Source organism: Perna viridis, chromosome 5 (genome assembly GCF_037379345.1).
Source record: "Perna viridis isolate PV_CMFRI_1.1 ecotype Kerala chromosome 5, ASM3737934v1, whole genome shotgun sequence".
NCBI classification, from domain to species: Eukaryota; Metazoa; Mollusca; class Bivalvia; order Mytilida; family Mytilidae; genus Perna; species Perna viridis.
This window is the reverse complement of record NC_142449.1, coordinates 28,602,096-28,622,756: the sequence shown is the minus strand read 5'-3', so window position 1 is coordinate 28,622,756 and position 20,661 is coordinate 28,602,096. Positions and strand designations below refer to the sequence as shown.

Below are 20,661 nucleotides of genomic sequence, written 5' to 3'. Positions count from 1 at the left end.
ACGGTCCGTTGATTCGTAGATACTTGCCCTGTAACCCATAGATACCAGCATTTTTTAATAGATAGTCGTGGTATCATAACAATAACGGGATTGGTTTTGAATCTGTGTACCTTATTTACCTGTTATGTATGACATAATCATGGTCAGGATCAATGCGCGTTTTCCGGTGTTTGGCATACAAGTAAACCAGAAAACAAACACTGATGTAATGATGGACGAAATAAGACCAATACATGCAAAAAATCTGACTGCAATAAAATATCCTGAAATAATATAAAACATGTTTTTAGATTTATTCTGACACACTTGCTAAAGAGAACTGTATACTAGCCACCAAACGAAATAATACAAAATTAAATTTGTCAATATCTGTTCATTTGTTTTAAATTTATAACTTCTTTAACAGTGTAAATATTACCACAAAGGACATGTTACCTTTTTTTTTAATGTTTCGGAACGAATACTGTGAATATTTGGATTGTTACTTTTCACCGAGTTTGCCGATTTGAAAAAAAAAAAAAAAATTAAATTAATGTTGGCGTAACTACAATAAGTAACACATTTGTTATCTTCAAATGGGCAAATAAAAACAATTTTGTATGCCACGATTACTCCAAAATTAGCGTGAACAAAAAGTAGGAATGGTTCGAGATGTACTGACATACGCTGACGTCGCGAATCCTTTCCACGTGGCAAGATTAGCTATAATTAGACTGGAGACGCGTCTGATACAACTGGCGCACAAAATGATGACTCAAGATCTCGTCCTCCAGGTACGTCGTGTTTACTTGCGCACGAGAAGTACTTGGTCGCCATAACAACACAATTTCGGGTCTAATGAAGATGCGATGGTTTTTTCATCAATTCCATAAACTACAATTCTAGATAATTATTTTGAACTTTAGAAATTGGATTTTTTTATCCATTTTTCGTTGTTTTCTCGAAACGGTAAAACATTTAGAAAGTGATGAGAACCTTTATCGTTTCTTTATGATGACTAGTATGTAACACCTTCTTATCAAGCGTTAAAGAATCAAACTAGCTATATTTAACGAGACTGGTTAGCGTTCTTTTTTTATTAACACAGTTCAGAACGTCCACGTAAAGGAAGAAAAAAAGCTGATTTGGCGATTTGCAAAACTTTATCTCGTTGAAATACACACGTCATATACATCGTTCGTATTCTTCAGGTGACTTTATTTGGCAAATTCAGTCAACTGGACACTTTCCGTTTCCTCTTTTACAGTGGATCATTCAAATATATTTCCTAATTTACATTCGGATTTCGAAAGGATGTTAATTGTAAATAAATTTTAATCACAGCCCGAACTTCGGTTATTTCTCCTGATCAATGCCATTCATAATCTGTAGCTACCAAATCGCCATTGGAAAACACTGATTAGAGCATGTCATCAAGTAGATAGATTATTTCGTGTTTGAGTACACGGAATTTGTTATTAACCCCACAAAGCGGTAGGTGTGCAGTGATAGTACTGTTCTTCAGTCCATCCGTTTTTCTCGTTCGACCGTTTGTTATATTAATGAATATATTACTTTGATTTATACTGGACTAAATCGTTTAAGAATTATACAGTTTGTGTCGAATTGTTAATGTGTTTTGAAAAGGGTTTCTGGTTAGCGTCATAAGCGACTATACTGTGGCTACACCGAATGACAACACTTAACTGAAAACGTCTCTTAATAACCTGTAACTGCTCTAATCTTTTGGATCAATTTATTCATTTCATGTATAATTTTGACAAAAATTAGCAAATTGGAGAACATCCTTACAAAGACTTGAGATCGGCTAATGAGTAGTTGCCATAAGATATTATGTCATATGGTAGATTGGACAAATCGCTGTTGTATATTTTTATGAAAATTTCACCAATAAAGTTTTTGGTCATTGAGCCGTTCACAAAACCCTTTTTACTACAGCTTTATTTAAGTTTCATACATTACAGACACTGAAAAATCTGCGCTATCATATAAAATTGTAAATTTTCTATTTGTCGATTGTACATTTCTTCAATTTATGCACATTAAGATGTTTTATCAAAATACAACGATATGCTAGATTTGATAAAACACATTTATTTGGTATCTAAATAACGGGAAAAGGATTTAAAACAAGTTATTTAATAGATTGCAATATATACATAAATTATCTCAAATTGCAAATAATAAATATACACACCAAGGTTATGCTAGGCCTTGTAGTAACCAGCGCGATTTTCTGTTACGTTTGTTGATTTGAACGTATTATTTTGGTTATTGTATGTTCTTTGTTGTATGTATCTGTTTTCCCTGTTTGCTCTATTCACTTGATTACATTCGTTTAATTTTCGCAAGAATATTGGTTCCCTTGATTGCCCTTTCTGTACCGTGAACAATTTATTACGGAGAAGTTTTTAAAGCATTTTTAGTGCCACAAGGCTAAAATCATCACACCGAAAGCTTACGATCGACAAAATAATCTCGTTGATTCGCCTAGATTTTACTTTTAGTAATTAAAAAAATATATTTTCAGATTTTTTTTTTTTGCAATACACAAATTACTAAAATATAGCGTTCTCTCGGGATAATTTTAGATTTCATAGTGAGAAAGACAGTTTTAAAATCAATCTCTATAATTCTTCTCAAGCATTTTACCGCTTGACAAACGGCCTCTCCAAATATTCTAACGATCGCCTTCCTTAGACAGCACCAGTATTCAGATTCAGACAACACAGTAGTAACATTAATTATAAACCAATCATATTAGCGATTTTTTCTATCACATCATCCGTGATGCGGTACCTGGCCGTACATGAAGTTGATGAAATCATAAACAAATGTGTATACAATGAATGTAAACACTTTTACAGAGGACGGTTCAGCAATATTTTTGTTTGATTGTACTACATACCTCCAAGCGTTTCTTCAATATTTATCAGTCGAAGACAACCATACTCATCACTGCAGCCCTGCCATAATCCTAGAGCGTGTACAGTAACCTTATGTACTACTTCTCCGTCTTGATTAATGATTCGAAAAGGAATGCTTCCAGATACCCATACCGGAGTTGCAAATCCAACAATATATAAAGCGAATGATATCCAATGAAGTATAAACGTTATCTTTGTAAGTTTCTGTAATTCGTTCCATGCTGTAGAACACGACATTTTATCCTATTTAGAAAATTGTTTTATCAAATAAAGCATGTGTTATTTTTACTCATTATCGTGTTTGGTTGCTTACCCGACCGGTGCATCTTGTCCATGCTCCCAGTTTTTAGCTTTTAGTGGTCGGAGTTGCTCATTTACTTTTGTGACTTTGTTTGTATTATTTTGGTTAATTTAGGTTCTTTACTGTATTTATCATGCCTAGTCATTGTCCCTGGATTACATTCTTTTGATTTCCGCTAGAATCTTGGTTCTTCCTATAACACTTCAATCACTATTTGTTTTACCATGATCGATGAAGAATATAAATAGCATTAACAAATGAATCAGTTACTGTTACTGTAGGACAATGAGTCTTTTTTTAAACGAGGAACGTTTTGAGCACAACATAAAAGTACGAATAAACAAATTGAACCAATAATAAATCGCTGCAACAATATGAAATTTTCAAGAAGCATGAACTTCATTAAAAAAAAATAATTAATAAAGGCAGAAACTATGAATGAAAGGAGGTAATAAAAATAAAAGTACTAAAACAAAAGTCGTTAGTTCAACAGCCATGACAATAGGGCTTTTAAGTTTTTATTTTGACTCGGAATTACTAGTGTTTGAGGAATTCAAAACCGATTTATTTTGATACTTCAGAGTACATCGATAGTATGCATAGTCATCAGATTTTTCTCGAATGTGTTCTTTCCAAATTTATTATAGGACAGAAATATTAGCATTATTTTTTTCTACCGGTGCACCTGGTCCATGGTCCCAGCTTTTAGTGGAGTACGAGTTGCAAATTTCTTTTGTTACTGTGTATGTATATTGATTAAGTTACTTTATGTTCTTTGTTGTGTTTGTCTGTTTTCCATGTGTGGTCTTTGTCCCTGGATTGCATATATTTGATTACCTCTAGAACCTTGTTTCCCTTGATTACTCTTTCTTCTATAGTAAGATTTTGTCTTCTACAAAAAAACATTCATATTCTTCTTAACCGGAGTATGGACTGACATTGATACCCTTAGCATCAATTGATGATAAAACCTTATATTCTAATAACAACTGGCAGAAATTGATAATCAGAAGCCAATAATACAATATTAATGAAATATACATGTTCGATATCCATTTACTGACATCTAAAAGGGGGTCAGATATTAACCTTTAATCAACTGAAGCACTTCTATAGAATGTTTGCCAAATAATTCAATGTCACTACAATTTTAAGTGATTCGTGGTTCCCATTTTAAAACTTGGCTAAATGTGATCAGAACAAATATTGTGTGACCCTGTTTATTTATACAATTTAGGTTCACTTCAGAAACACAATGGGATAAGCCGAATAGCTACTGTTTCATGTTTCAAATTATTATATATGGATAGAAAAAATATCCTTTTAGTGTATGTTGAGCCTGATTTGTAATTTACATATATGAAGAAGATATCGGAAGTTATTGTCAAGATAACGTGTCAAAAATTGCACGAATATACAATTTAACTAGATTAAAGTTATTTCAACAAGCATCTGCATGTATGAAAATTAAGCCTAGGCTTTTTGGTACAATACTTTATTTTTTTCTAATTGCACGACAAGGGTGGGCTACCAGTTTTGGCAGCTGCCACTCAACTCAGTCCTATCAGAACCTATTTGAAACCATATGAAGTAACCCTCTCCCCCCGTGGTTTGTTTTTGTGATTTTTAATTATGATCTACATAAATGGTGACTTACCTGTACTTCTTTCACAACATTTGAGATAAAATACGTTTATTGTTGATTGTGTAAAGTTATATACAGGTAACTTATTTATAATGAAACTCGGTCGTTTATATACATATTCAATATTTGGTTATGGTTAAAAGATTGTATGTTTAAATGTTAGTTCTTTCACAACAGCGTTGATAAATGCAGTTTATATTTGATAACTTGTATACCTAGATGACTACATGCGAAATAATGTTTTTCTAGAATCTTGGTTCTTCCTATAACACTTCAATCACTATTTGTTTTACCATGATCGATGAAGAATATAAATAGCATTAACAAATGAATCAGTTACTGTTACTGTAGGACAATGAGTCTTTTTTTAAACGAGGAACGTTTTGAGCACAACATAAAAGTACGAATAAACAAATTGAACCAATAATAAATCGCTGCAACAATATGAAATTTTCAAGAAGCATGAACTTCATTAAAAAAAAATAATTAATAAAGGCAGAAACTATGAATGAAAGGAGGTAATAAAAATAAAAGTACTAAAACAAAAGTCGTTAGTTCAACAGCCATGACAATAGGGCTTTTAAGTTTTTATTTTGACTCGGAATTACTAGTGTTTGAGGAATTCAAAACCGATTTATTTTGATACTTCAGAGTACATCGATAGTATGCATAGTCATCAGATTTTTCTCGAATGTGTTCTTTCCAAATTTATTATAGGACAGAAATATTAGCATTATTTTTTTCTACCGGTGCACCTGGTCCATGGTCCCAGCTTTTAGTGGAGTACGAGTTGCAAATTTCTTTTGTTACTGTGTATGTATATTGATTAAGTTACTTTATGTTCTTTGTTGTGTTTGTCTGTTTTCCATGTGTGGTCTTTGTCCCTGGATTGCATATATTTGATTACCTCTAGAACCTTGTTTCCCTTGATTACTCTTTCTTCTATAGTAAGATTTTGTCTTCTACAAAAAAACATTCATATTCTTCTTAACCGGAGTATGGACTGACATTGATACCCTTAGCATCAATTGATGATAAAACCTTATATTCTAATAACAACTGGCGGAAATTGATAATCAGAAGCCAATAATACAATATTAATGAAATATACATGTTCGATATCCATTTACTGACATCTAAAAGGGGGTCAGATATTAACCTTTAATCAACTGAAGCACTTCTATAGAATGTTTGCCAAATAATTCAATGTCACTACAATTTTAAGTGATTCGTGGTTCCCATTTTAAAACTTGGCTAAATGTGATCAGAACAAATATTGTGTGACCCTGTTTATTTATACAATTTAGGTTCACTTCAGAAACACAATGGGATAAGCCGAATAGCTACTGTTTCATGTTTCAAATTATTATATATGGATAGAAAAAATATCCTTTTAGTGTATGTTGAGCCTGATTTGTAATTTACATATATGAAGAAGATATCGGAAGTTATTGTCAAGATAACGTGTCAAAAATTGCACGAATATACAATTTAACTAGATTAAAGTTATTTCAACAAGCATCTGCATGTATGAAAATTAAGCCTAGGCTTTTTGGTACAATACTTTATTTTTTTCTAATTGCACGACAAGGGTGGGCTACCAGTTTTGGCAGCTGCCACTCAACTCAGTCCTATCAGAACCTATTTGAAACCATATGAAGTAACCCTCTCCCCCCGTGGTTTGTTTTTGTGATTTTTAATTATGATCTACATAAATGGTGACTTACCTGTACTTCTTTCACAACATTTGAGATAAAATACGTTTATTGTTGATTGTGTAAAGTTATATACAGGTAACTTATTTATAATGAAACTCGGTCGTTTATATACATATTCAATATTTGGTTATGGTTAAAAGATTGTATGTTTAAATGTTAGTTCTTTCACAACAGCGTTGATAAATGCAGTTTATATTTGATAACTTGTATACCTAGATGACTACATGCGAAATAATGTTTTTCTCACGGGCTATTAACTTTGATTTGTTTTTTTTTTCTTTTTGTTTTTTCTTTTTGTTCTTGTTTTTTTTTTTGTTTTTGTTTTTGTTTTGTTTTTATTTGTAAAATGCTTCTTGTAGGTTTATAGATCACGTTTTATACCGTAAACAAATTAAACAAGGTGATTTACGCCTAGAAAATGTAGGCTGATAAATCGTGGTTACAAATGCCAATATTATTTATTATATATCAAAATTAAAATCACTGATTGAAATTGTTGGATTACAAAAGTTTTGATTTAAAGACGTTTTTAATACTTTTTTTAAAGAAATCACTGAAGTGTCAGATCGACAATTTGGTATTTCAAGAAAAGCAGATAACGCTTACCCTACCGGTACAACTGGACAACGCTCCCAGTTTCAAGTGGAGCTCGATTGTTCCTTTACATTGGTTGCTTTGTTTGTATTTCTTTATGTTTTCTTTGTAGTATGTCTCTGTTTCCCATGTCTGGTCTTTGTCCTGGAGTATATTCTTTGGATTTCTGCTAGAATCTTAGTTCTCTTGGTTACTCTTTCATAAACTTAAAATTCTTGATAAAATGCCTACTAGTGAAAACTTGAAATGAGAGACAATCTACATATGCAAGAGTAATCAAGGGAACCAAGGTTATAGCGGTAATCAAAAGAATGTAATCCAGGGACAAATACCAGACATGGAAAACAGACATACACAACAAAGAACATAAAGTAACTAGAATCATACATACAAAGTAACAAAAGCAGATGGACCAGGAGCACCGGTAGGGTAAGCGTCCTCTGCTTTTCTAGAAACACCCGCCGAGATGCTCATAAAATGTCAAGTCCTGGGTAGACAAACGAGGAAAGGAAAACTATGACCCGTGGAATAAATCAGTTTCCATGGTGCATATGTATACACCGTAACGATCCACGAGTTCTTGATGACGATCATAAAACTTCTGTAGTGATGCAATGTGGCAAACAGAAAATGAAATTACCTGTACATGAAGGTATAATACAAAAAAACAAAAAAACAAAAAACAAAAAAAAAGTTATGTGGTATAATTTCTTTCTACTTAATATCATTTTAACCATCCTCGTTATACCTTAATTTGACGAATGTGTTGTATATTGGAGTAAGTCTGTCCGTCCGTCGAAAATTCGTAGCAATTGGGTTGACCCCAATTTGATGGATTAATTTCAATAGTGGTGGGTAAATTTAGATTGATAAGACATAGGTTGTATATGATTTTAATAGCTGAACGGTAACAACATTCTGTACGAATAGGATATATTTAACATAATATCGCGTGTTGCTTCCTGTTAATTTTGCTCTATACACTACATGGTCATTTTTGTTTTCAAAAAATTGACTTACCGTTAGTATTACGAAAAATGAAAAAAAAATAATTACCTGAATTGAGCTGATATATTAGATATATCGTTGTTTTAATTTCAAATGCCAAAAATATGCGGTTTACAGTGATGGAATGTTGTGAATGAGCACTCTCCTTCATTTTTTCAAGTTGTCCTTGGTCTCTTTGTGTAGTAAATTAAATTACAACGAAAGTGGCATTGTATTTTAAAAAAAATAAATTCTAATTGTTAAATTGCCTTTTCACTTCAAAAGAATTTCAGATCTGTCAATTGTGAAAGTACTAAATAAGCTTTTTCTACTGCAGTATTAATACTATAAGGGTTTCCACATTGAAAAATGGGCCAATTTTACATATGTAGCGATTTATTTATAGGGTAGGGGTACACATTTTAGAAAATACTTATTGCATCAAATATGCAATATTTATACAAACATAATAGTATATACACAACACAGGATTCGGAAACAAGCATACAATATACCTTACAGAACTCCGTCTCCTTCAGAACTCAAGATTATGTAAAAAAAACGTCATGCTTAAGATTATGCAAAAATACATACGTTGAATTATACAATATATGGTTTTACAGTAATTGAAAAGAAAGTAATAAGTAGAAAAAAACAATACAATTTTAGAAAAGAAAACATATACAATTATAAGAGGTTTTGAAGTGCATATTAAGTGAACCGTTTGCTATCTATGATGTATTTATGTACTAGAAGAAATATGTATTTGTTTTGCTCGTCAGAAAGATGTTTAGAAACAAAAGGCAGACCATAAACTAACTTATGACCCTCCCTTCTGTCAACCAATTTCGCCTAACCCGTCTCTTGATATACCTTATCTAATGAAGTAAGCTTAGTACCACTCTAGCTGCTCCGGCTTGGACAGCCTCTATTTTTTTAAATGACCGATGCTACTACTGTCCCACACGACATCGCCATACTCAAGACTCAAGAATTGGTCGAATATACGACATGTAGATTTTTTCCAAAGAATATCTGTCAAAAAGTGTGAACTTGTATTTTCGAAGCATATTAAGACGACGACGATATGCCTTATCGACAACAGCGTGTATTTGGTCGTGCCACAGACCGTTACTAGAGAAAGAAATTCCGAGGTGTTTATAATTGGATACCTCCTGAATCTGAACAGAATTCATTTTGATGTTCGGATATTGAGGCTACGAGATATATACTAGTATCATCGGCGAAAGGTTTCATCTGGGTTTTAATATCCGTTACGATATCGTTTATGAATAAAATAAAGAGTAAATGTCCATTTATGGAACCTTGCCGTACGCCCGCGTTCATATCTGCCAGGTATGAGTTACTCCCATTCAGAACTACTCTCAGAAGTCTCTCGAAAAGATAATTTTCAACCCATTTTAAAACATTACCAGAAAACCCATATTTTTCCATTTGGAAAGTAAACCCTTGTGCCAAACACGATCAAAAGCCCTACTGATATCACAAAATATAACCCTGAATTCCTCTCCACTGTCAATCGACTGTATAACGACACCTGAAAATCGACATGCAGTTGATCAGAGGCAGATTCATGTTGAATTCTCCCTGCCCATGAAATAAATCACTAACACATTTAATTGTAACCTTGTAGTATGACACTTTAAAATTTCACTCATCGTTACAGTTGTATAGACAAATTCTTGTATGAAATACAAAATATAACAGAACAACTTTGATCACAAACAATACATGTATTTAAAATGAGAATTGATACAACAGTACAATGAAGCCAAACCCTGAATAAACCGAACATCTGCCTAAACATGACATCTTTTATAATCGGTTAATGTCAATTTCAATGCATTTAATAACAACTGTGAACAAAACCTTCATTCAAAAGGAACTTAGTTTAGCAATACTGTTACTGTTTATAAAGTAAACCTGTTTAAATCGATTCCAAAATTGGCTTTAATTTATTTTTCTGTTTGGATAGGTGTTCGGTTTTTAAAGGAAATTGTAAATAGTGTCTGGTTTAGATGGGTTTATTCAGTTTTGCTCTAGAAAAAAATCTCTACTACATATAATGCATTTATTAAACTTCGATTTCAGCCATTTTGTAAAGATTTTCTTTTATAAAATGTATTATAAATTTACATCTTCTATTAAAATGTGAGCATTTGTCGATGGCTTACAAAATATATTGACAAGAAACAGGCATGCACTGACAAAGTAACAAGCAGCTGCCATGAACGTCATTCCAAATGAAAAGCTAAAACCTACTTCTTTTGTCAGTCTATATTCACCCCAAAACACACCAACTGTTATGCATAAAAGAATCGCTGAAAAATATTACTGCATGATCGATCATAAAACGACAACTGTCAAAGGCATGTATAATACTGTTTTACTGATGAAATACTATTATGAGTGATTAAAATGTTTTCGTACGCTTGTGAGATCCCATTCTTTATATGTTAATTAGCAACGACAAAAAAGGTAAATGAAATTATACATTTCACTTCAGTAATAAAAAAAAAAAAAGATTTTCTACCAGCATTAAGACATATACACATAGTGATTTTCTTTAGATGATCATGAGTCAATTACAACACATATTCATCTTTTTCCAAACATCTGTACTCATGAGAAGATTTGATGTTCAGGCCTGGGTTTCATAATAAAAACCTCAAGTTGATAATTTCCTCAAATCCTATGTTTGTTCTGAAATCATCAGTTTCAATTATCTAATTGGACGAAATTTGAGTTGAGGAAAGATTTACGGACAATCTCAATTTGAAATGTTTTGTGATACAGTATCCTTATGTATTTTCCAGTAAGTCTAGAAACATCAGCCGAGTTGCTAATAAAATTTCAATTCCAGGGTAGCCGAAAGAGGAAAAGAAAACTATGACACGTTGAACAATTCGGCTCTAATGGAACATATGGATACATCGTAACGCTCCATGAGTTCATGATGACGACCATAACACTCCTGTATAGAAGATCTCAATATTGTAACAATATAGTCAAGTTCCATAAGCTTATTGTGAGAAGTCTAGCGCGGGACAAAACGTCTGCGTAGATACGGCATAACGTTTGAGTTTTGATATGAAAATTCCATACGCAGGTGCTGATGGAATGTTGCCACAGGTGAAATGAAATTGACAATACGGATTGAAAAGTAATCGCTTTTGTCGTATAGTTTGGTCGATAGTTTTCCTTTTTTATCAATCTCTAAGTGAATGTAAAGATATGATGTTGACTTCACTGTGTCTGCAGTATCCAGCATCCTTCATCTCAAGTTCTTTGTAGTATAAATACTACAGATTATAAAACAAAATAATTAATCAAATGTGAATTTAGCTATAATATGACAAGAGTCAGTCTTCATATTTGTGGCCACATGAGCAGGGTTATTCAAATGTCCACATTTTAAGAACAACTTGCTCACTAAAACACTTATTAAAACTGAAAGTGCTTTTTCATATGAACTAATGTAAAGGAAAGTACATAAATAAAAATAACAATCTTCTTTGCACAGCTTTTTCTTTTTTTTTTTTTTTTTTTTTTTTTGTATTTTCAATTTAAATGTTGTTATTGCAATAAAACACATTCTCGAATAGAGTGTGTTCGGGATATGTATCTTCAGAATGTCACGTGTTGATAAAAAGCCAAATAAGTAAGACATATTCAAATGACCTTGAAGTTATTGTAAACAAACATAACATCGATCTAAGGTAAAATGTTTGTATACTCAGTATTTAAAAGTAAAATGAGGTAACCCGGGATTCAATAGGTAGACAAAGAATATGATACAAAAATAAATACTAGGCTGGGAAACTAAACAGACACAACGGTAAACGTTCAAAGAGACGAAAGTACTCGACATCCAATCGAAAACCTTGAGCACTGACTAGGTGCATCGGTAGAAAGACCCACCGATTTGTTCATAAAGTGTCATTTCATGGTGTGTACAAAAGAGAAGAGTAAATTATGACACGGTGAAAAATAGGTTCTCATGGTACAGATAGTTCTATCATAATGAACCACGAGTTCTTAATATTGACCCGAATCTAGTTGCAACATAATCCTGTAGGGTTGACAAGCCCTGGAATAACGTATGTGTTGAGATGTCGAGGAATGAAGAAAGAATCCGGTCCGAGGTTCCATAGATACCGGTGATATCGCATAGAGAGTGGTGGTATCCAATAGATAACTTTCCTTTCTAATAAAAATGCATAATTTACCTGTTATGTATGACATAATTATGGTCAGGATTAGTGCTCGATTACCGTTGTTTGGCATACAAGTAAACCAGAAAACAAACAGTGCAGTAAAGATTGACGAAATAAGACCAATACATGCGAAAAATCTGACTGCAACGAAATATCCTGAAATGATGTAAAATATATTCCTTAGACTTAGTCTGATGCTCTAGCTAATACCATTTGTATACCGTAACCTAATATAAAACTTAAAAGAATAAAACAACTCTATAACTCAAAAATAATTGGTGTGTTCTTTTTTAGTGTACAACAATGTTAATGTCCGGGAAAAAGTAAGAATATAGACTTTTACATGAGAGTAAAACCTGGCTTAAGCCTGAATTAGACATCATTTGAATAACTTTGTGTGTATAGAAAATCCAAATTTAAAATTAATTGAGCTGTGTCGTAAGACAAGCCACATTAATCTCGTTTAAAGAGGTCAAAATCATATACCATGACAGTGACCTTAGGCCCATATATAAGTCCTGCTCCACGTTGTATCTTCACTTTTTAAAAAGAGTTTGTTCCAAAAGTGCAAAGACAGGGTTGGATTTAATGTGTCAAGAAGAAAGAATTTAATAGACATTTAAATAAACAGTGTAATATACCCCCTTATGTGTTTGTCATATTTATTGTGACTGTCTGGTATGTTGCAATGCAATACTGATCAAATCAAAATAGAAATTCTTAAATTATTTTCTCAGTAATTTAAATAGGTGAACCAACAGAAAATTGTAGCTGGGCTAAAACAGTATCACATTTTAACTAATCAACCTGTTATAAAGCTTGTTTGTCAATATGACACATGTATACACAACAGACTTAAAGAAGCACCATAATAGAGCTGAAGATGAAAATTACAAGTCGAAACTTATGTCTGAAAAATACAAGTCTAAAAAAACTAAAAATCAAACACAGTTTACAGTTTTTAGACCAACATCAACTAAGATATTCTTCATAGCATGACATAAGGCAATTACTTCACCATATCAACACATATTACTAAGAAGTAAAAACTTGATCGTATTAATAGGTTAGTATGATAGTATCCATAAACACATTACACAAAAATATGTGGCCAAGGAAATAGAAATTGATGAAAGAGTATGATAAGCACTAATGGTGTATAGTAGCAATTACACATGTTTATAAACATATACCATCATATACAAAAAATAATCTAATTTATATCAATCAAACCGTAAAGATTTTATAAATATTACCATGAGCATTTACTATGCCTCAAATCACTATATGACAGTCTCCAATCACAATCATTTTATTTAGGGTGACTTGTGAAGACAAAATATTCCAACTGTCTTTATATCTTATTCTCCATCACATAATGAGTTAAAGAAGTATATCATATATACAGTATGAATAACATATATAATAAAACAAAATGTAAATGAAACATCAAACCAAAATGCATATATTCATGTGGATACAGTTAGAACTAAAGTCATGGTTCTATATTCATTGCAATCAAGCAAAAGAAATTGAGATAAAGGATACTACAGACACTGTGAAGTCAGCCTCATATCTTGACCTACACTTAGAAATCGGTGGTAAAGGAAAACTATGGACCAAACTTTACGACAAACGTGAAGACTTTTCATTCAGAATTGTCCACTTTCCTTTCATCTGTGGCAACATCCCTTCGGCTCCTGCGTATGAAGTGTTCATATCACAACTCATACGTTATGCCAGAGCTTGCCGAAACTTTGTAGACTTTGTGTATCGCGCTAGAACTCTAAAACATAGGCTTCTGGAACAGGGTTATGTTGCTACAAGATTGAAGTCATCACTACAGAAGTTTTATGGTCGTTATCATGAACTCGTGGATCATTATGGTCATGAAAACTGATTTATTCAACGGGTCATAGTTTTCCTTTCCTCGTTTGTCTACCCCGGACTTGCCTTTTTATGTGCAACTCGGCGGGTGTTTCTAGAAAAGCAGAGGACGCTTACCCTACCGGTGCACCTGGTCAATGCTCCTAGTTTTTGTGGAGTCTGAGTTGCACATTTACTTTTGTTACTTTGTATGTATGATTTTAGTTACTTTATGCTCTTTGTTGTGTATGTCTGTTTTCCATGTTTGGTCTTTGTCCCTGGATTACATTCTTTTGATTACCGCTTTTACCTTGGTTCCTTTGATTACTCCTGGATAAATACACATGTATTATTACCTCTAAAGAGCTAAACCATAACTTATCACATACTACAAATTGCACAGTTGATTAGGTCAAGGGACAAGCACAAACACAATCTACTACAAAAAGGTCCATTAATGATGATTGTAAATATAGAAATAATGTCTAATTTCCAGAAGAAACCTTCAAATTGAACAGTTTCCAAACTTGAGACTTAAGTCAAAAACCTACAGTAGTGTCATTTTTATGATTGTTCTATACAAATTCTGTACAGAATTATATTGATTGAAGCTGCTTCTGCACACATAACATATAAAAAAAAGATACTAGAAAGGCTAAAAATGAGAAAAAATATATTCCTACTAAAATCAGCACCACTTAACTTATTCATAAATAAAAGGATTTTTGTAATGTCAAAATACAGAGTGCTCTGAAACGGTCACTCCCACACTCAAACTTTGGCATTTATAAAATGAGCTATAGAAACTCTTTTACGATTTATGTCTACTCATTTGTAGTTTTACCAGAATAGCTGAACTGTACATAGAACTTAAGTTCAAAATTGAAGTTTGAATTTTTTCACTATTGATCCTACAATTGTATATGTAAACATGTCAAATGTAATTCATGCAAATAACTACTCACTAACCAAAATCTATATAAAGATAATGAAAATCAGTATAATTACAAATAATCTAGATCTGATTAATCAAGGGAACCAAGGTTATAGTGATAATCAAAAGAATGTAATCCAGGGACAAAGACCAGACATGGAAAACAGACATACACAACAAAGAACATAAAGTAACTAAAATCATCTACACAAAGTAACAACCGAAAATGAGCAACGGGGACTCCACTTAAAACTGTGTAGGATAAGCGTCATCTGCTTTTCTAGACACATCCAACAAGATGTTCACAAAAAGTCAAGTCCGGGGTAGACGAAAGAGGATGGGAAAACTGTGACACGTTGAACAACTCAGTTTTCATTGCGCGGATGGATACACCGTAAAACCAAAGGTCATAACGACGACCATAAAACTTTTGCAGTGATTACGTCAATCTTGTAGCAACATACCCCTGCCCCAGAAGCCAATTTGTTAGAATTATAGCGCGATACAATAAGTCTGCATAGTCTCGACAAGCTCTGGCATAACGTATGAGCTGTGATATGAACACTCCATACGCAGGTGCTGAAGGGATGTTGCCACAGATGAAAGGAAATTTGACAATTTACAAATGAAAAGTCATCACGTTTGTCGTAAAATTTGGTCAATAGTTTTCCTTTCCATCGATTTCTAAGTGTAGCTCAAGATATGAGGCTACTTCACAGTGTCTGTAGTATCCTTTATCTCAAGTTCTTCTGGGTAGATGCGATGTATCAAATCCCCGAAATTAGGATTGTTTAAAGATATTACGTCATCTATAAAGCGGAAACTGAGATTAAAGGATCTAGCTAAACGATATTCTTTCTTTCGGATCAGATCAGCTATAAAGTCAGCCTCATAATAGTGAAGGAATAGGTCAAGTAGAGGATTTGTTCCCATTGGAATGCCGACCGTTTGTTGAAAAACGCCCCACCACACTGGACAAATATGTTGTCGATTAAAAATTCCAGCATTTTGTAAACATCTTCTTCTATATATTTGGAAGACGATATGGAATTATTTTTTACAAAGTTTGAGGAATCTCTACCAAGAACTATATATTTATATCTAGGTGTACCATATTTCGTGGAAAAACAACGATGTATATTGTTTTAAGTCGGGATTTTAAATGAGTATGTGGAATAGAAGTATACAGTGTTGAAAAATCATAGGTTTTAATGCTTTTATGTTCTGATAAAAGTCTTGAACTGATTTTTTCCAAAAGATCTTTCGATTTTGTCAGTATCCACATTGAATTAATACCACTACGGGAATAACAAGTGTTGTGGAAGAACTGCAAACCCTCTTTGACAGCTGTGAATATAGAAGTTAAAATTTTTGAAAGAGGTTTGGTGGTACATTTTGCAGACACAGCTATGCAACGTTGTTTCTATGGATCCTTGTGGAGTTAAGGAATCCAGTACATAGACGGTAAATCACAGTCATTGTCCTTGGTAGACAGACCAAAAGAGGATAGCACAGATTTGTGGTTTTGGTAGACAGACCAAAAGAGGATAGCACAGATTTGTGGTTTTCCACAATTTCTTCTTTGGAGAGTGTGGTAGCAGTATAGGTCTTACCACCGCTATTATTATCTACGTCTACTTCTGATAATAAACATTGGATGTAAAACGTTTTTCAGACAAAAACAATGTTGTTTTGGGCTTTGTCTACTGGTGCGACAACATATTTGTCATGTATAGTAAACAATGTTTTACTACATCGGGGGCTTTGAAAACTGATGTAGCCTTGGCACTCATTGGCCTACTTAAAACTTTCCTTCGTTTCAAAATTAAAGACCTCACGGCCTTTAACCACTCTGACAGAGCATCAATGTCTTCTTGTTCTCGTTTTATCCATTTTCTTGCATAGTCGTCGACGGCATCCATAAGACCTTTAACGTTGTAATTCCAATTTATGGAGTGTGGTTCACGGTACTTGGGACCTTTAGAAACGATATTACGCAGAGATTCGTTTTCGATAATGGTTAAATCTCCCGTAACGATGTGACCAGAAGTACCATAATTGAATGGAGAGGTTTTGCAAGAACAGTCAGGTGGTTTAGCCTTGAATCTCGAGATCCTGCAATAGCCTTTAATAATTGAAGATTTTGGATGCAATGGGTGAAGTATAGGAATATGAAATAATTGGTATGGATTTGTCTCTGAAATATGGGGGAATTTTGTTGCTAACGTTTTCGTGATGGAGGATGTTGGCCAAATTAATTGCATCTATGCCTTTGTTGACAAACGATAGTGGAAGAAATGAACGTTTTTCTTCATCTTGATTTCTCACACAAACTGGTTTAAATGGTCTGTGGAAACCAATATCTAAAATAATGGCAAAAAATCTGTATAATGATGAGGTAGGGTCAGAAAAAGGAGCGTCACGACTTGTTTTGTACAGGGAGTGTAGTAGAGTGAGAGAGTTTGGTTCTAATGTGATGAAGTGCAAGAGGTTTTTGTATGAAGATATCTCTTTTTTTGCAAACAATCTAACTGTAGACCTCTCTTGATGGCGCAAGAAAAAAAAATTCAACAGTAATTTTATTTCATCCTAAAGTACTTAATGGTGAAAAATTTAAAATAGAATCCATCAAACTTGTTGGATTCAACTTTCTGGATAAAATAAGAAATCAGTTGAAACTTCAGTCCACCTGTACCAGTTGATTTAGTGAGTACATAAACGAATGCAAATTATGGTGTATACTTTGTTTCTCAAATGAATGTCTGATTCTAGTATTACAAATATATAATATATCCTCCAGCCACTAAAACATCAGAAAATGAATTTGTTTATTAACATATTTTTTGTACTCATCTGATGGAACAATGTCACAAAAATATAACTGACAAAATGAAAAATGGTGGGATACATCCTTAAAATATCCTGTTCAAAAGAGCTATCAGATATCAATATAGAATGTAATTGAAAAAAATGGCAAAATCTATAACTCACTAACATATCACATGTTAATTTTAGAGTTTGGGTACGCCCACACATCATTATTATCATGTTATTATCATCATGATTGATCTGAACTTAAGCATTGAGGTATTATTGTAAAGTTGCAGTTGTCACTGTAAACAATACCTTATTGAAAGCTCTTAAGAAGTATAAATACCCTTGCCAAAGTACTGAATAATTAATTCTTAAAGATTCATAACCCAAATTTTGTCATTGCTGGGTTGATAACAGGGTACTAGAACAGGGATTCAAAAAAAAAAATGAACAGAAGTCGGTGAAAACGCCAAATGGAGAAATAGATACTTAGAAAGTAGACGGTCCTATATACCGGGTTGAGAACATATAATTACTTCAAACTCGAGGAATTCAAAATAGCAAATTCTTGATTATTTAGTTCGAACAACTATCCGTAAAACCACGGTGCAATTACGTGTTACGCACTCGTTAAATTTGTTAAGCCCTAACAAACCTCGTGTTGGGATTAATCTATGTAAAATTCCAAAGTAAATTATATACATGTTTTATACCAACAACCTCTTATGAAGCATTTCCACAGAAAAAATTGGAAAGGTCTTTACCAGTTCAAAAACTAGAACAAATCATGTATTCTATTTACAGACCTCACAACAAAGTCGTAGCTAACGCTACACTACGTGTAGCAATAGATGGATGTATTCAAACTACAATTCTTTAAAGTTATAGAAAATTTTTAACTTCTAGACTACGTCCAGACAACTGTAAACATAAAGTCAATGTAATAAAATAATATAAAAGTTCTAGACTACGTCAAGAAATAGTGAATGTTTCTTAAGTTAAAATGCTAAAATTCAATACAAAATACAGTAAAAGGTAAAATTCTAAAAGAAAAACAATTATCAAAATGTGAACGACGTTCACTAATAATAGCTTGCTCTGCGTCTGAATTACAAAAGTGAAGATAACACGTGGAACAGGTCTTATATACGGGCCTAAGGTCGCTCTCATGGTATATGATTTGGACCTCTTTAAACAAGACTGACATGGCTTGTCTTGCGACACAGCTCAATTAATATGCTATATTATACCCTTCTTTAACGAAGACGAATGTATTAAATTAACTATTTAAATGTAACAAAGGGTACTTATTTTCAAAATATCTTAAATACTTACCTCTAAGAGTTTCTTCAAACAACAGAAGACGGCTCAGCAATTTGTTTTTGTTTGATTGAACTACATACCTCCAAGCGTTTCTTCAATATTTATCAGTCGAAGACAACCATACTTATCACTGCAGCCCTGCCATAATCCTAGAGCGTGTACAGTAATCTTATGTACTACTTCTCCGTCATGATTAATGATTCGAAAAGGAATGCTTCCAGATACCCATACCGGAGTTGCAAATCCAACAATATATAATGCGAATGATATCCAATGAAGTATAAACGTTATCTTTGTAAGTTTCTGTAATTCGTTCCATGCTGTAGAACACGACATCTTAACCTATTCAAAATAATTGTTTTATCAAAAATAACATACAATTATTTTGTTATTAATAATTCGGTCATGTGGTGTATTAATGTACAAGTTATTTTACCTGGAACGATGAAGAATATGGAGGATACAAATAATAATGTATACATTACTGTCAGAAGTGTTTGACGTGAAAAGAGAAGGCAAGGATAGCTTTTGTATTAATTCACTTGCCCGATGATATTTGTGAATCGACAAAAGGTCTGAGCAAAAAAAAATAGAAGCACGATGCACCAATAGAACTGATCATTAATCGCTTTTGAAACTATATACAAATTTCTGGAATACAGAAAAAGGGTAAACTGTTGAACTGTCATTAGGCTTACTTAAAGAAAAACAAATGCAAATCTCTAACAAATAAGCGATGACAAGTTTTGTCTATCTAAATATGCTGAACAAACATTTCGAGAGGAGCCTCTTAACAGCTTCATGAAGACTATATGCGAAGGATTCTCAACATTTATTAGTGTACTATTAGCAGAAAGTACTTATTTTGAGGAATCCAAATCTAGCACCGTTGAGGTCTACCAGAATATTAAATAAGTCCTATATTTATTAGAGAAAGAAAGATGCCAAATACAAATAAGGCTGTTTTTTGTTCTCAACCAGTCTATTACTTTTTACTTGTTAGTGAATCGTTAGTGAATTTGTTAGAAGTTACCGGTAGTATGGTAAATGTCAGCTGTACATCATTGATTGAGGTGAAAGTAAAGGGCCACTATGATAGATCTTTTTTATGCTTCATATTATATTATATGGATATGAAAATCTGGCTTTTAGTACATGTTTGGTAATTTCTAGTTTACATATCTTAATCAGGCATCAGATCTTATTATCAAGATATCATATCAAATAGTGTAAATACACAAGTATTCAAGTTCAAATTTATTTCAATAAGAATCAATAAGTCTGTACACCTATATGTGAGCTTTTTCATATGAT

General features: G+C 32.9%; 1 protein-coding gene across 8 annotated transcripts in view; it reads right to left on the bottom strand.

Annotated features, from left to right (window-relative positions):
* Positions 1 to 19,723, bottom strand: part of LOC148616970 (uncharacterized) — a 34,679-nt gene extending 14,956 nt beyond the window's left edge. Inside the window, exons 1-7 of one of the 8 annotated variants that reach the window (XR_015922348.1) lie at positions 19,428 to 19,723; positions 12,423 to 12,566; positions 6,601 to 10,514; positions 5,781 to 5,835; positions 4,066 to 4,120; positions 2,909 to 3,170; positions 120 to 263 (exon numbers count right to left, since the gene is read on the bottom strand). Coding sequence is in view for 2 of the 8 variants with exons in the window: in XM_088584169.1 (XP_088440295.1) it covers positions 120 to 263; positions 2,909 to 3,164 (400 nt within the window). In the remaining 6 variants the exon portion in view is untranslated. Of the gene's footprint in view, positions 1 to 119; positions 264 to 2,908; positions 3,171 to 4,065; positions 4,121 to 4,885; positions 10,515 to 12,422; positions 12,567 to 19,427 lie in introns of those variants that run through there. The other 7 variants (XR_015922346.1, XR_015922347.1, XR_015922345.1 and 4 more) reach the window with 7 other exon arrangements.
* Positions 19,724 to 20,661: the final 938 nt, after the last annotated feature.